The 14,881-nt window shown below is 45.9% G+C and overlaps 1 protein-coding gene across 2 annotated transcripts in view; it reads right to left on the bottom strand.

Moving 5' to 3' along the window:
• Positions 1–14,881, bottom strand: part of LOC121559138 (cyclin-dependent kinase 17-like) — a 44,744-nt gene that overhangs the window by 1,857 nt on the left and 28,006 nt on the right. Inside the window, exons 2-15 of one of the 2 annotated variants that reach the window (XM_041872451.2) lie at positions 10,099–10,265; positions 9,074–9,238; positions 5,459–5,592; positions 3,088–3,213; positions 2,773–2,829; positions 2,540–2,654; positions 2,270–2,364; positions 2,053–2,115; positions 1,696–1,940; positions 1,178–1,275; positions 838–943; positions 525–567; positions 251–341; positions 70–147 (exon numbers count right to left, since the gene is read on the bottom strand). In XM_041872451.2, the coding sequence (XP_041728385.1) occupies positions 70–147; positions 251–341; positions 525–567; positions 838–943; positions 1,178–1,275; positions 1,696–1,940; positions 2,053–2,115; positions 2,270–2,364; positions 2,540–2,654; positions 2,773–2,829; positions 3,088–3,213; positions 5,459–5,592; positions 9,074–9,238; positions 10,099–10,225 (1,543 nt within the window). In that variant the 5' untranslated portion in view covers positions 10,226–10,265. Of the gene's footprint in view, positions 1–69; positions 148–250; positions 342–524; positions 568–837; positions 944–1,177; positions 1,276–1,695; positions 1,941–2,052; positions 2,116–2,269; positions 2,365–2,539; positions 2,655–2,772; positions 2,830–3,087; positions 3,214–5,458; positions 5,593–9,073; positions 9,239–10,090; positions 10,266–14,881 lie in introns of those variants that run through there. The other variant, XM_041872453.2, reaches the window with a different exon arrangement.

The following is a 14,881-nucleotide window of genomic DNA, read 5'->3' as shown; positions in this document are numbered from 1 at the left end:
GTATGTCATAACAGTTATGAAGCTCCAGGTAAGAAGAGGAGCGTGTGTGTGTGTTCGTGTTTTACACACCTGACTCTAGGTGTGAGGAGTTCCGATAGCCAGGGTCTCTCTGCAGTTGGATATCCTTCAGAGTGAATATTGATATACCTGAGCGAGAGCGAGAGAGAGGATTGTAATTATGTGTGAGTGTATCTCCTGGCCATTCAGAGGACTAGACCAGTACTGATCATCCCCAGGTTTAGAGACTCACTCTCATGCAGTGTGTGGACCTGTGTCCCCAGGCTCTTGAAGTAGGCCTGCTTCATAGCTTCATCTGCTGAGATCCTCTTCTTGGACTCATACTGGAGAGGAGGGAGACCAACAGTTAACACACTGACAGTACAGCAACAACGAAACAGAATCAGTAAGGCAGAAGTGACTACTGTGCCCCCTGTTGTTCATTATAAGTACTGCATGCCAGTGGTTCAGAGTATAACTGTGTAGGTTACACAGTGTGTGTTAAAAATGTAGACAGAGAAACTCACTTTCAGAAATGATAACAGCAGTTCAATGCCTTCTGTGTCCAACCTGAAAAGGAGAGAGATAGAGAGAGAGGGGAGGGAGAGAGAGTTAGAGTTAGAGAGAGCTCAGGAATCACAGGGTTTACTATCAGTTGGTGGTGACTGATAGGAACTTGGTGGGTCAGAGGAAGGAAGGAGAGTTGCTTCACTAAAGTTCCACAGGATTTCCTGCCTCCTGCACTGACTAAACACACTCACGGATACGCATTCACACACCCACACAGAAACGTGCACACTCACACACTCATTGACGCGCGCGCGCACTAACACACGGTACCTGGGTACGTGGTTGATGAAGGGCTGAGGTTTGTATTTGGGGAAGTTGTAGGATTTGAACTCGTCGACGCCAGAGATCCCTGGCCAGTTGTCCTCTGATGGCGTGCCTGAATAAATAAGAGAGAGAGGGGCCAGTCTTTAGATAACACTCTATCAACGTTTAGTTAACGCTCAAGTAATGTCCCCATCATCATCACCATGTCTGAGGAATTTCCTGCTTATTTAGAGAGTTCTGTGGTTGTGTGTTAGTGTGTGTTTGTCCCTGTAGCAGACACTAGGTGGCGCTAGGTCAGTGGGTTAGTTAGGCTGTAAAATCCAATCAGGGTGTACTCTGTACTCACCCAGCAGTCTGAATATGAGGTGGAGCTCGTCCTCTACGGTGGAGCCAGGAAACAGGGGCCGACCTGCAGCCATCTCATAAAATATACACCCCACACCCCTACACACACACAGAGAGAGAGAAATAGAGAGAGAGCATTACACACATGCACACAGCTTGTTCACAGATACGCATACACACACACACACACACACACACACACACACACACACACACACCGAGAATATATCCTAGGAAATAGGATGAAGGGTTTATGATGTATAGCTCTTACTAAAAGTTTATGTGTAAAATACACTGAATGAAGTGGTTGTAGTTCCTAGGGTGTAAGGGTGTAGGGCCCTCAAATCTGGACCTCGAAGCCAGTTCCACTGCAGTTTTTAATCAGGGACTGATTTAGACCTGGGACACCAGGTGGGTGCAATGAATTATCAGGTTGAACAGAAAACCAGCAGTACTCCGGACCTCCAGTGTAGGATTTGAATCCCCTTGGTGTAGCTTGTTAGGATGTAGTGTTCTTACCACATGTCAATCTGTGTGGAGTACTCGGAGGAGCCTAGCAGGACGTCAGGTGGCCGGTACCACAGAGTCACCACCTCGTTGGAGTACGTCTTAGTGGGGACAGACTTAGCCCGCGCCAGACCAAAGTCGGCCAGTTTGAGTTCCCCTCTCTCGTTGATGAGCAGGTTCTGGGGCTTTAAGTCTCTGTGGAGAACCTTCCGCTTGTGGCAGTACGCCAGCCCCCGCAAGATCTGGAACAAGAAGATCTAGAACCGTACAAACAACACATGCAATGTTAACCACTATTATGCAGGGTTTTTTATCTAAAGTGACTTACAGTACAGTGAGTGCTAGGCCATTAGTCTTGGTCATACTCACCTTGACGTTGTGCATGCTCATGATGTTCCCACAGTCGTCCATGTACTGCTTCAGGTCCTTATCCTACACAGGAAGTGAGGTCAACAGTCAGTCAGACAGGAAGTACATGTACAACAGCCTACTTAGGACAACAAACACCTCCGAGAATTGGGGCAGATATTTGACTACAAAGACCAGCATGCAGTGTGAGCAGAGTGAGGAAGTTAGTGATTCTCACCAGGTACTCGAAGACCAGCGTCAGGCTCTTGTCTGTGTGGACGATGTCGTGTAAGGTCACGATGTTGGCATGTTTCAGGTCCTTCAGTAATGACACTGGAGAGAGAGAAGGAAAGGGGTAATATATTGACAAAGAGGAGGAACAATAGTGAATGAGAAAGAGAGTGAAGAGTGAGAAAAAATTGAAGTTAGCATTGAAATCAGTAATGGGAGGATGAGGGAGAGGAAGATGAAGTGATAGAGGAGGAAAGGTAGTGAGGTATAGATTCACCTTCTCTGATGGCGGTGCAGGGTGCTCCCTCCTCGTGCTCCAGCCTGATCTCCTTTAGCGCCACCAGGTTGTCAGTCAGCTTACTGCGCCCCTTAAACACTGTAGCATAGGTCCCCTATAGAAAGACTAACTGGTTATGACCGGAGTCAAAACGAAATAACGTTTGGGAACCTCTTGTGAAAAACATGTTGTTTTCTGAGTTTATAGGAGTATGTTTGTGTGTGTTCTCTGACCTCTCCCAGTTTGTCCAGTTTGATGTAGGTCTCCAGCTTCCCAAAACCAATCTCCGACTGAAAAACAGAAATAAAGACAGAGAGATCATCTTTCGTGTTGTTTACGTCTTTTTCTCTGTGTTGAATGAAGTCTGTACAGGATACCTTCATTCACTACACAAGATTACATACAGACAGTCCAATTCAACCTCATGCCTGTTGCCATGGAGACAACCAGACAGGAGGGCGGTACCTGAACACTTTAGGGCAATAATGTTATATTCCTTCAATCTCTCTCTCTCTCTCTCTCTCTCTCTCTCTCTCTCACACACGTACCAGTGAGGCCCTGCGGGAGAGTCGGCTCAGGGGCTGGTCGAAGGTAGGGCTGCTCAGCTGCAGCTTCTCCAGGTAACCGTCAGGGATACGGATGTCAGCAGGCAGAGACAGACGCTTGTTCAGGTCCTACACACACACACCAAATTGAGTTAGAGATGCAACATACACATATATCATGAGTCCTATCGAATACTGCGTCTGTCTGTGTGTGTGTGTGTGTGTGTGTGTGTGTGTGTGTGTGTGTGTGTGTGTGTGTGTGTGAGAGACATGTAGACAGCAGAAAGCTCCATGACTACACCCACACACTTTGTCCTAGAAATGACTCTCTCCTCTCCTCCCACTCCTCCTCACCCAGTCAAGAGAGACAGAAGAATAGAGGTGCTTATACAAAAATAATCCAGACATGAAAACAATCGTTATTGAAGAAGAGAAAACATGGCATCGCAGATGCACATCAAATACATGCCTACACACACTCAACACAAAACGGACAAAAACAGACAAACACAACATAGGTAAGCAAACAAGCATTTTCACACACTATTGACACAAAAACACACCCACCATAGATATCATGTAACACACGTGTATACCGCCTGCGATCTCTCCCCCCATAGAAACAGATCAAAAGAGATGTTCTCTCTATAGATAGTGATATGAATCAGTGTATTGTTACAGCCTACTAACCCCAAACACTTGGCTTCAAAGGGAACAAATGGGCAGAATGACATGTACCCACATGAGTGTGTGTGTGTGAATCTGGTTAGATGTAGTAACTGAGATGACGTGTGTGTGTGTGTGTGATTATTCAGATATGTCTGATGATTACCATCTAAAGCTCAAGCACCTCTTGTGCCTCTGCTTAGACTGCTAAAATAAACACTTGGCATCGAGGAGAAATAGGTCAATCCGTGTGTGTGTAATACCATAATACTGATATACAGGTAGTCAAGTACTGCTTACACTTCTCCAGACTGACCACCAGGTGGCAGAGTGTCACCAGGCTGAGGAAACAGCATTCCTACCAGTGATTCTAGAAGAACTCAGTCAACAGAACCAGTGAGACTAGCATTAACCTGCACTAAATATATTATCCATAGTATAAATTCTAATAGTCCATGGGACACCAGGAACTAAAGTCAAACTTCACAGCATTCACACACATAGAAAATAGCAAAAAGAACACAGCTTACACATACAGAAAAAAGCAAAAACGAGTCACACAGAGAGGAAAGGAAAAACATCCCCAGTCTTAAAGAGCGACTGAGAACACGCCGATTGGCACTTGTGTTTTTCTGTCGCTCATTAGAAAAACAAGAGATCAGTATTGGAGATGTTTGTCCCCCATGAGACACTGTAGACGAGGAAGCCTATTTCACTTCCTCAAAATCTCCAGAATGAATCTAAGATAACTCAAGAAATCTGTAATTAAAGTTGCTGCGGAGGATGTTTTAATTGTGCAATGTGTGGAGCTGCTGGGCAGGTCTGTCTCACTGTCTGTGGTATTGGATAGAGAGCAATCACCGCAGCTGTTCACCCCATGTTAGTGGTCAAATGCTCATCTTCAAATTAAAACTCAACCTCCATTTACCCGTTGTGACGCACAGATGTTCCAAACTCCGTTTTGGACGAGACTGACTTTATGACCAGAATGATCCTTTTTACACTTTGTAGTAAATTTTGACACTAGAATAACTGTTTCTGACTCATACTGATGCCACATCAGTACGTTTTCAAAAGGGATTCCTTACTTTTTAAAGGCAGTCCCTCTTTAAATCCCAGGTTCTTGCTGAGCTAAGTGGAGCAGTCTCTCTCCCTGTCTCCATCCCACTCCCTGTCCGAGGTTCCTCTCAGGATTGTTGACCAGCTATGTGGCGGGGGATCGTCTGGAATCTCAACAGTCAGAGGCCAAGCGTGTCACAGATTACTGTCGCATGACAACATTCCATTAGTCAGTCAGTCAGTCTGTTTAACTGTTAGTGGCCTGAACCAGCTCATACTTTCCACCCTGCCTGCCATCAACCCTCCTCTTTCTCCATCCCTCTTTCTTCCTTTCTCTATCCCACTACCTCCATAACTCCCTTTCCCTCCACATCTCTCCCCCGCTCTTTCCCTCCATCTCTCTACCCTCCTCCTCTCTCTGGTCCTTGGGCAACAGGATTCATATCAGTATTCAGAGTCAGACAGTGAAAGCCTCGTAGAGTGTTCCCTGCTTATCTCTCTCCTCTCCTACCCACAACACCAACAGAGAAAGAGAAGAGGACAGAGATGGGGAGCAGGGAGAGGTGTAGTTCCTTTATCGAGAGACAGGGATTGGTGGTGGGGGTTGGGGAGTACTCCGTCATAGAGTGAAGAGTGTGTGTTTGTGTACCTCCATGGAGATGCGTCGTTGCACTCTATTCCTCAGACACACCCCGCTGGGCGACTGCACCTCGTCTGACGACGTCCCAGACGCCTGGTCACTCTCCCCGTCTGAGCCCATCTTCAGGTTCTCATGGACGATGTCTTGGGAGGAAGAGTGGAAGAGGAGAAAGAGGGAGGAAGAGTTAGAGTTTAGAAGCTGAACATGCTCAATTTCAACATTTTGTCTGGCAAATGACACTCATAATCTTCTATGAGATAAACATGGTAAGGAATTGCTATAGCTTGTGTCAAATTGAGTCACTAGTCTGCTGTTTTTAGTAAGAATGGGAGAGAATTAGTTAGAGACAGAAGGAGTGCTCTCTCTCATTCTGTCAACAGTTACAGTTTATGGCCTGGTCCCGACCCTACAACCTCTCTTCTTCTCTCAAGTTCCCTTCTTTCATCATCCTGCAGTCTCTCTCTCCCTCTCCCCTTCTCTCACCCCTTCCCCCTCTCACCCCACAGGCCAAAGATTAAACAATTTAACCAACTGCTTCCTCCAGAGTCATAAAACTAAAACTACAGCCTCTGGTCTAGATCACGGTGCGTAGTGGGGGGGTGAACTAACGAACACACACAAAGTTAAAGCAGTTCTGCATGGAAGAGTGGGCCAAAATTCCTCCACAGCGACGTGAGAGACTGATCAACAACTACAGGAAGCATTTGGTTGGAGTCATTGCAGCTTAAGGTGGCACAACCAGTTATTGAGTGTAAGGGGGCAATTTCTTTTTCACACAGGGGAATTGGGTTTTGCATAACATTGTTTATTAAATAAATATGTAGTTGTTGTGTTATTTGTTCACTTATGTTCCCTTTATCTAATATTAGGTTTTGGTTGAAGATCTGATAACATTCAGTATCACAAATATGCAAAAGTAGAGAAAATTAGAAAGGGGGCAAATACTTTTTCATAGCACTGTACATGCATTCACACAAACACACAGTGTTAATGAGTAGCTGTATCTGAGTGTGCTGGCACATATTCTCTCTGTCATCATTGTGTCAACACCTCCAACCCAGCAGCCTGTCATCATATCATCCAGCACACTGTACTACTGTCATCTTCACCTCCCTCTCCCTCCTTTCTGCTTCTCTCTCTATCCGTCTATCTTATTCTCTGTCTACCAAATACCCCTCTGTTCTTTCCAACTCTACTCTCTTCCCTCTCTTTGGCCCTATTTCTTCTCTCCCACTCTGTTCTTTGAGCTAAACAGGCATATAACATAGTGTGACAGTGTGTTCTAATCTAGTTTCATCTTGTCCCAGATAGACTTGCCTGGTTGTCTGTTCCCCCCAATATCCCCAAACCCATGTAACTCTAACTGGGACAGAGTTCAGTCTGAGGAGAAGCGCTTAATCAAAACGTATCGACAAGACCGCAGACCATAATAGTTGGCTCACCCTGGAGACCAGAGAACAGCAAGGAACAGCTATCGTCATGGTGATGGCTCAGAGAACATGCAGGGGAGACGTTTGTCCTCAGATACACACAAATGTATGAATCACATACGCACACAAACATCTAACTTTTAGAAGCAAATATAAACCTGCACAAACACACAGTGTAGAATGAGAAAGGTTGACTCATACAACAATACTTAATTGAGAGGAAGGTTAGAGATAAAGATGGCGAGACAGACGAGTCTGGTGTTGTGTGGGATGAAATGTCACACCATGACCGTGTCAGGACGGAACACTCAGGGTCTATGACACACTTCCTGTTTGTCCCCTGTCGCCATCTGCTCTTTCTCAGTCACTTCCTGGTGCGAGAATGCCTGTCTCCACGGCAACTCACCCTGGCAGCTGGGTGGCGACCGGGTGGCATGGCCATGAACGAGAACAGGCTGCTTATAGTGGTGCTGCTAGTGGGTGTGTCATTAGTGAAAATGCCTGCATCTTTGAATGAGTGTGTGTGCGTGCATACAGTAGGGAAAAAAAGTATTTAGTCAGCCACCAATTGTGCAAGTTCTCCCACTTAAAAAGATGAGCGAGACCTGTAATTTTCATCATAGGTACACGTCAACTATGACAGACAAATTGAGAAAAAAAAATCACATTGTAGGATTTTTAATGACTTTATTTGCAAATTATGGTGGAAAATAAGTATTTGGTCACCTACAAACAAGCAAGATTTCTGGCTCTCACAGACCTGTAACTTCTTCTTTAAGAGGCTCCTCTGTCCTCCACTCGTTACCTGTATTAATGGCACCTGTTTGAACTTGTTATCAGTATAAAAGACACCTGTCCACAACCTCAAACAGTCACACTCCAAACTCCACTATGGCCAAGACCAAAGAGCTGTCAAAGGACACCAGAAACAAAATTGTAGACCTGCACCAGGCTGGGAAGACTGAATCTGCAATAGGTAAACAGCTTGGTTTGAAGAAATCAACTGTGGGAGCAATTATTAGGAAATGGAAGACATACAAGACCACTGATAATCTCCCTCGATCTGGGGCTCCACGCAAGATCTCACCCCGTGGGGTCAAAATGATCACAAAATCCCAGAACCACACGGGGGGACCTAGTGAATGACCTGCAGAGAGCTGGGACCAAAGTAACAAAGCCTACCATCAGTAACACACTACGCCGCCAGGGACTCAAATCCTGCAGTGCCAGACGTGTCCCCCTGCTTAAGCCAGTACATGTTCAGGCCCGTCTGAAGTTTGCTAGAGTGCATTTGGATGATCCAGAAGAGGATTGGGAGAATGTAATATGGTCAGATGAAACCAAAATATAACTTTTTGGTAAAAACTCAACTCGTCGTGTTTGGAGGACAAAGAATGCTGAGTTGCATCCAAAGAACACCATACCTACTGTGAAGCATGGGGGTGGAAACATAATGCTTTGGGGCTGTTTTTCTGCAAAGGGACCAGGACGACTGATCCATGTAAAGGAAAGAATGAATGGGGCCATGTATCGTGAGATTTTGCCCTTCCATCAGCAAGGGCATTGAAGATGAAACGTGGCTGGGTCTTTCAGCATGACAATGATCCCAAACACACCGCCCGGGCAACGAAGGAGTGGCTTCGTAAGAAGCATTTCAAGGTCCTGGAGTGGCCTAGCCAGTCTCCAGATCTCAACCCCATAGAAAATCTTTGGAGGGAGTTGAAAGTCCGTGTTGCCCAGCGACAGCCCCAAAACATCAGTGCTCTAGAGGAGATCTGCATGGAGGAATGGGCCAAAATACCAGCAACAGTGTGTGAAAACCTTGTGAAGACTTACAGAAAATGTTTGACCTGTGTAATTGCCAACAAAGGGTATATAACAAAGAATTGAGAAACTTTTGTTATTGACCAAATACTTATTTTCCACCATAATTTGCAAATAAATTCATAAAAAATCCTACAATGTGATTTTCTGGATTTTCTTTTCTCATTTTGTCTGTCATAGTTGACGTGTACCTATGATGAAAATTACAGGCCTCTCTCATCTTTTTAAGTGGGAGAACTTGCACAATTGGTGGCTGACTAAATACTTTTTTCCCCACTGTATGAGTGTGTGTGTGCAAGCATGTGTGCCGTTAGTGTATACATGCATCTCTGAGTCTGTGTGTGTTTGTTTCTCTCTCTGTGTAACTCACCGAGGCGGCTGCCATTGCTGGGGAAGGTCATGAAGGATCCCAGGCTTCCTCCGATGACACTGTGTGGCCTGCGGAGGGGGGGCTTCTTGAAGGAGCCAGTGTACTGGTGCAGGAACGAGTGCATGCTGTGGGAGGAGGGTGGTCGCCCATTACGCACGATCGGCTCTGCAAGGAGAAACAATATGTCAATCAATTAGCCAATATGTCAATCAATCAGCCCATCTATCGATCCATCTATCCGATTCATCACGCAATCTACCAATCAATCAATCAGTCATTTGTACAAGTAGTTCATATACGGTTCTGTCTTCTGTTGAGCAGAATTCAGTAAACAAAGTGCTTCCTTGTTTCGTTATGTTTTATATAAAAAGGGTAGAAAAGAACACTTATGCAACCTAAAGTAGGTCAGAGGATTTTAGCTTCATACTTCAACAGCTAAAAACGTCTGTTTATGTGTGAGTGTTTTCCTTCTCTGTGTGATGTCTTTTCCACAAACATTGTGGCAGCATCACCTGCCGTCTCCCTGCGTTGTGTGTGTGTGCCCCAGTAGGTGTTTCATCCCACCAGGCTGCTTCTGTTGTTACATAAGGACATAGAGCTCCTCTCTAGGACACGATCATTCACACTGCTGCTCTCTCTCGCTTTCACTGTGTGTCAATTTCCCTCTCTTTCTTCCTCTATGTGTCTCTCACCCGTTCTCTCGGTCTCCCTCAGGCCATTGGCACACCAAACTCTCATTAGCCATCATATTAAAATCACTTCAGAAGGCAAGAAAGGATACTGTTGGCTGCCAGCTACATCAAACATTTCAACTGTATCCTCGGGGCGACCAAAGGGCCCTAATGTGTGTCCACTGGCTGGCTGTATCCTTCTCTACTGGCATTCAGTCAAGACTCACTTCAAAATAGTAACATTATCAGTCTCTAATCACTGGGACTGGCACAGAGCTCTGGAGTGTGTGTGCGCTCTGTTTGTTTACTAATACAATCTATAATACTCACTCACACACACACACACCTACTGACCGTTGTCCTTGTTGCCGCCGTCCTCGATGGTCATCTGTTCGGCCAGTTCAGACAGAGACTCGTCTATGGTGTGGCTGGAGCGCAGAGTCAGGGACAGACGCCGCTTAAACCTCTTCATCTTCTCCATCACACACTCCTCAGGGTTGGCTGGGCTGGGCTGGCAGGGCCTGTAGAGCACAGAGGGCAAAGGTCAGCACTGGACCTACACACACACTCAATTATCTTTAACATTTTAGTCATTTAGCAGACGCTCTTATCCAGAACGACTTACAGTAATGAGTGCATACATTTTCATATTTGTTTGTACTGGTCCCCCGTGGGAATCAAACCCACAATCCTGGCGTTGCAAGTGCCATGTTCCACCAACTGAGCCAGACACACACACACACACACACACTTTAGGTGGCCAGGCATAAACAAATAACTTGTAATTGTCTCGCTAGTCACTTCTAGTCCAATGTTGCTCACATAGCGACATGCTAGCTTCCTTATCTTGAGATTGGTACAGTTGGGTTGGAGTAAGTATGTTGTGTTGTTGTGATGTTATTATTCCAGTATTGTACCAACACATGAACACACCTACACATTGACAGTGAGAAGCCCAATCCTTAAGCTGCAAGAGTATGCATGAGAACGTAAGTGTGTGTGCTAAAATAGCACCCTTCATAAATAAACTACGCCTCCTTTTAATCTAATATTTATGAGGAGTAGAGGAATACTGCAGTCACTGCACCTCTCCTTAGCACTCAGCACTAAGATAGTGCCTTAATAAAGCATGAATTAAAGATGAATTTAACAGCCAAACATGAATACTGCTTTCCTTAATTTCAAGCAAAATACATCAACACACACACATATCCACACAGATGCAGAAGCAGACACACACACAAACACACCGCGCGCAGAAGCTCATCCATAATTTATCAAAGCCATCTCTCCTGTGGCTAAAATGACATAATGAGAGGTGCAATACAGAGGTCAACTTTAAATCCACAGTACCAGCTAAATATAGGAATAGCAGTCACAGTCACAGTCACAGTCACACACACACACACACACACACACACACACACACACACACACACACCTCCCCATCAGTGTCCTCAGACTATCCACACCCTAATTAACAGCAGTGGTCGTCATGTGGTTGTGTCCTGTGGTGTGATTGGTGGGCTGCAGTGACAGATCTGGGCCAGCGGCTGTAATGATTGGCCAAGGCAGACTGGCTGGCTGAGTGTGATGGGAGGTGAAAAGGCCAGCAGACTGGGAGAACTGGCCACATTCCATAGCAACACAAATACCTGCCTGGTCCGATGGTATGGCTGTGTTTTGTGTGCATCCATCCGTGTAGGACCTACTGTATGTGTGTGAATGTATCAATGAATTATGTGTTGTGTGGATATGTTAGTGTTTGATTTATGTGTGTATGGTAAATATGCATAAATGTATGTAGAATACAGTATGTGTGTGTGTGTGTGTGTGTATCTATCTGTGTATGGTTTGTGTGTGTGTGTGTGTGTGTGTGTGCATCTATCTGTGTATGGTTTGTGTGTGTGTGTGTGTGTGTGTGCATGCGCATGTGTGTATGCATGGTGTGTGTATCAGTGTATGGTTTGGGTATCAGTGTGTGTGTTTATGTGTATCAGTACGTGCGTGTCTGTGCATGCTGACACAGCAGTAAGCCAGGTCACAGGAAACACCTTGCTCTCTCTGCCTCAGGCCAGTTTCCCTGCCCATTGTGTTGCCGCGGTGACGCCCTCGGGCGAGCGGGACCCCCCCTTCTAACCCCCCCCCCACACCATCCCGTACTGGACACGGCGATAACACACTGCCAGCCAGCAGTGAAGGGTGCGGTGTGTGACACACATGGGATACAGTAAGCCACTACATCATGAAAACATCCTAACACAGCACTAACCTCACAACATCAGACAGAGACACAAGATTATCTAACTATCCATCTCTCCATCCATCGACACTGTATATGCAAAAGTATGTAGACACCCCTTCAAATGAGTGGATTCGGCTATTTCAGCTATACCCGTTGCGGACAGGTGTATAAAATCAAGCACACAGGCACCGCCATAGGATTCCACCTTTCCAACAAGTCAGTTAGTCAAATTTCTGCCCTGCTAGTGCTGTTATTGTGAAGTGGAAACGTCTAGGAGCAACAACGGCTCAGCCGTGAAGTGGTAGGCCACACAAGCTCACAGAACGGTGCCGCTGAGTGCTGAAGCGCATAAAGATCGCCTGTCCTCGGTTGCAAACTGCCTCTGGAAGCAACGTCAGCACAAGAACTGTTCATCGGGAGCTTCATGAAATGGGTTTCCATGGCCGAGCAGCCGCACACAAGCCTAAGATCACCATGCGCAATGCCAAGCGTTGGCTGGAGAGGTGTAAAGCTCGCCACCGTTGGACTCTGGAGCAGTGGAAATGCGTTCTCTGGAGTGATGAATCACGCTTCACCATCTGGCAGTCCGACGGACGAATCTGGGTTTGGCGGATGTGAGCAGAACGCTACCTGCCCGAATGCATAGTGCCAACCGAAAAGTTTGGTGGAGGAGGAATAATGGTCTGGGGCTGTTTTCCTTGGTCTGGGCTAGGCCCCTTAGATCCAGTGAAGGGAAATCTTAATGCTACAGCATACAATGACATTCTAGACGATTCTGTGCTTCCAACTTTGTAGCAACAGTTTAGGGAAGGCCATTTCCTGTTCCAGCATGACAATGCCCCCGTGCACAAAGCAAGGTCCATACAGAAATGGTTTGTCAAGATCGGTGTGGAAGAACTTGACTGGCCTGCACAGAGCCCTGGCCTCAACCCCATCGAACACCTTTGGGATGAATTGGAACACCCTGACTGCTAGCCAGGCCTAGTCGCCCAACATGAGTGCCTGACCTCACTAATGCTCGTGGCTGAATGGAAGCAAGTCCCCGCAGCAATGTTCCAACATCTAGTGGAAAGCCTTCCCAGAAGAGTGGAGGCTGTTATAGCAGCAAAGGGGGGACCAACTCCATATTAATTCCCATGATTTTGGAATGAGATGTTCGACGAGCAGGTGTCCACATACTTTTGGTCATGTAGTGTACCTTTCTCCTTCACTCCCTCTGAGATCATTAGCTCAACTGTATACACTTGAGACACCATCTGTCTGTCTAGACACACGCACACACATCTCTGTCATCCTTAAAATTCCTCTGTCATTCCTGATGGCATGTGTGTGCATTGCAGGAATCTCTGAAATCATTAAATCAATGACCGTCTGGATCTGTGGCTGCAGTTTACCATACCCCCACCCTGATACACCCTCACCCTGACACACCCCAACCCTGACATACCCTAACCCTGACACACCCTCACCCTGACACACCCACCATTGCACACACACTCATATGTCCAGCCTAAGCCTATATGCTAAAATGACCTCCAGGCTTGGAGGCAACGGTCAGTAGAGCACAACGTCAAAGAACGATCAGATAGAAATATATAGTGTAGAACAAACATGCCTCACTGTCATGAAGAGTGAGTAATCACATTAGTTCTATACATGACATTTCTATCTGTGCCCTCAAATGTGCCCCAGGCCAACGCATATAAAACGCATCTAGCAGCACATCCACCCTCACCAGTCAACCACTAATCTACCAATGAAAATCTATAACACTGTGTGTGTGTTAGGGGATAAAATATTTGTCTCCCCCACCCTTCGCCCCACATGCCCTAACACCCACCATGTACCAGGCAGGGTGAAGGCAGGGACTCTTTGATGTCAGTTTTAAGCGTGTGTGTGTGTGTGTGTGTGTGTGTGTGTGTTGCACAGGTATGACCTGGTTCTCATCTCATCTCGGCTGGAGTCGATCTCATTAAAACAAACATAGTTAATAAAGGAGAGGAGTGTGTGTGTGAGCATGTGTGTGTGTACTGTGTGTGTGGTGAAATTTTGCCGGTCCCCATATGGAAAAATGTTATTTTAGGCTTAGGGGTTAGGTTTAGGGTTAAAATTAGTGTTAGGGATTAGGTTTAGAGTTAAGGTTAGGGAAAATAGGATTTTGAATGGGAATCAATTGTTTGGTCTCCACAAGGATAGTAAAACAAACGTGTGTGTGTGTTTTGCGCGCGTGTGTGTGTACGTACATGCGTATGTATGCGTCTGTGGGTGTCTCCATTTGTTTAATCACAACAAACCTGCTGGGAAGAGGAGATGAGATGAGAGAGATAAGGGATTCCCAAACCTTCCATAACAAAGCCATCACCTACAGAGAGATGAACCTGGAGAAGAGTCACCTAAGCAAGCTGGTCCTGGGGCTCTGTTCAAACACAAACAGACCCCACAGAGCCCCAGGACAACAACAACAACACAATTAGACCCAACCAAATCATGAGAAAACAAAAAGAGAATTACTTGACACATTGGAAAGAACAAACAAAAAAACAGAGCAAACTAGAATGCTATTTGGCCCTAAACAGAGAGTACAGTGGCAGAATACCTGACCACTGTGACTGACCCAAACTTAAGGAAAGCTTTGACTATGTACAGACTCAGTGAGCATAGCCTTGCTATTGAGAAAGGCCGCCGTAGGCAGACCAGGCTCTCAAGAGAAGACAGGCTATGTGCACACTGCCCACAAATGAGGTGGAAACTGAGCTGCACTTCCTAACCTCCTGCCAAATGTATGACCATATTAGAGACACATATTTCCCTCAGATTACAGCGATCCACAAAGAATTAGAAAACAAACCCAATTTTGATAAACTCCCTTATCTACTGGGTGAAAAACCACAG

Source organism: Coregonus clupeaformis, chromosome 28, assembly GCF_020615455.1.
Source record: "Coregonus clupeaformis isolate EN_2021a chromosome 28, ASM2061545v1, whole genome shotgun sequence".
Taxonomy (NCBI): domain Eukaryota; kingdom Metazoa; phylum Chordata; class Actinopteri; order Salmoniformes; family Salmonidae; genus Coregonus; species Coregonus clupeaformis.
Note: the sequence above shows the minus strand (reverse complement) of the source record. Positions and strands in the feature narration are given on the sequence as shown.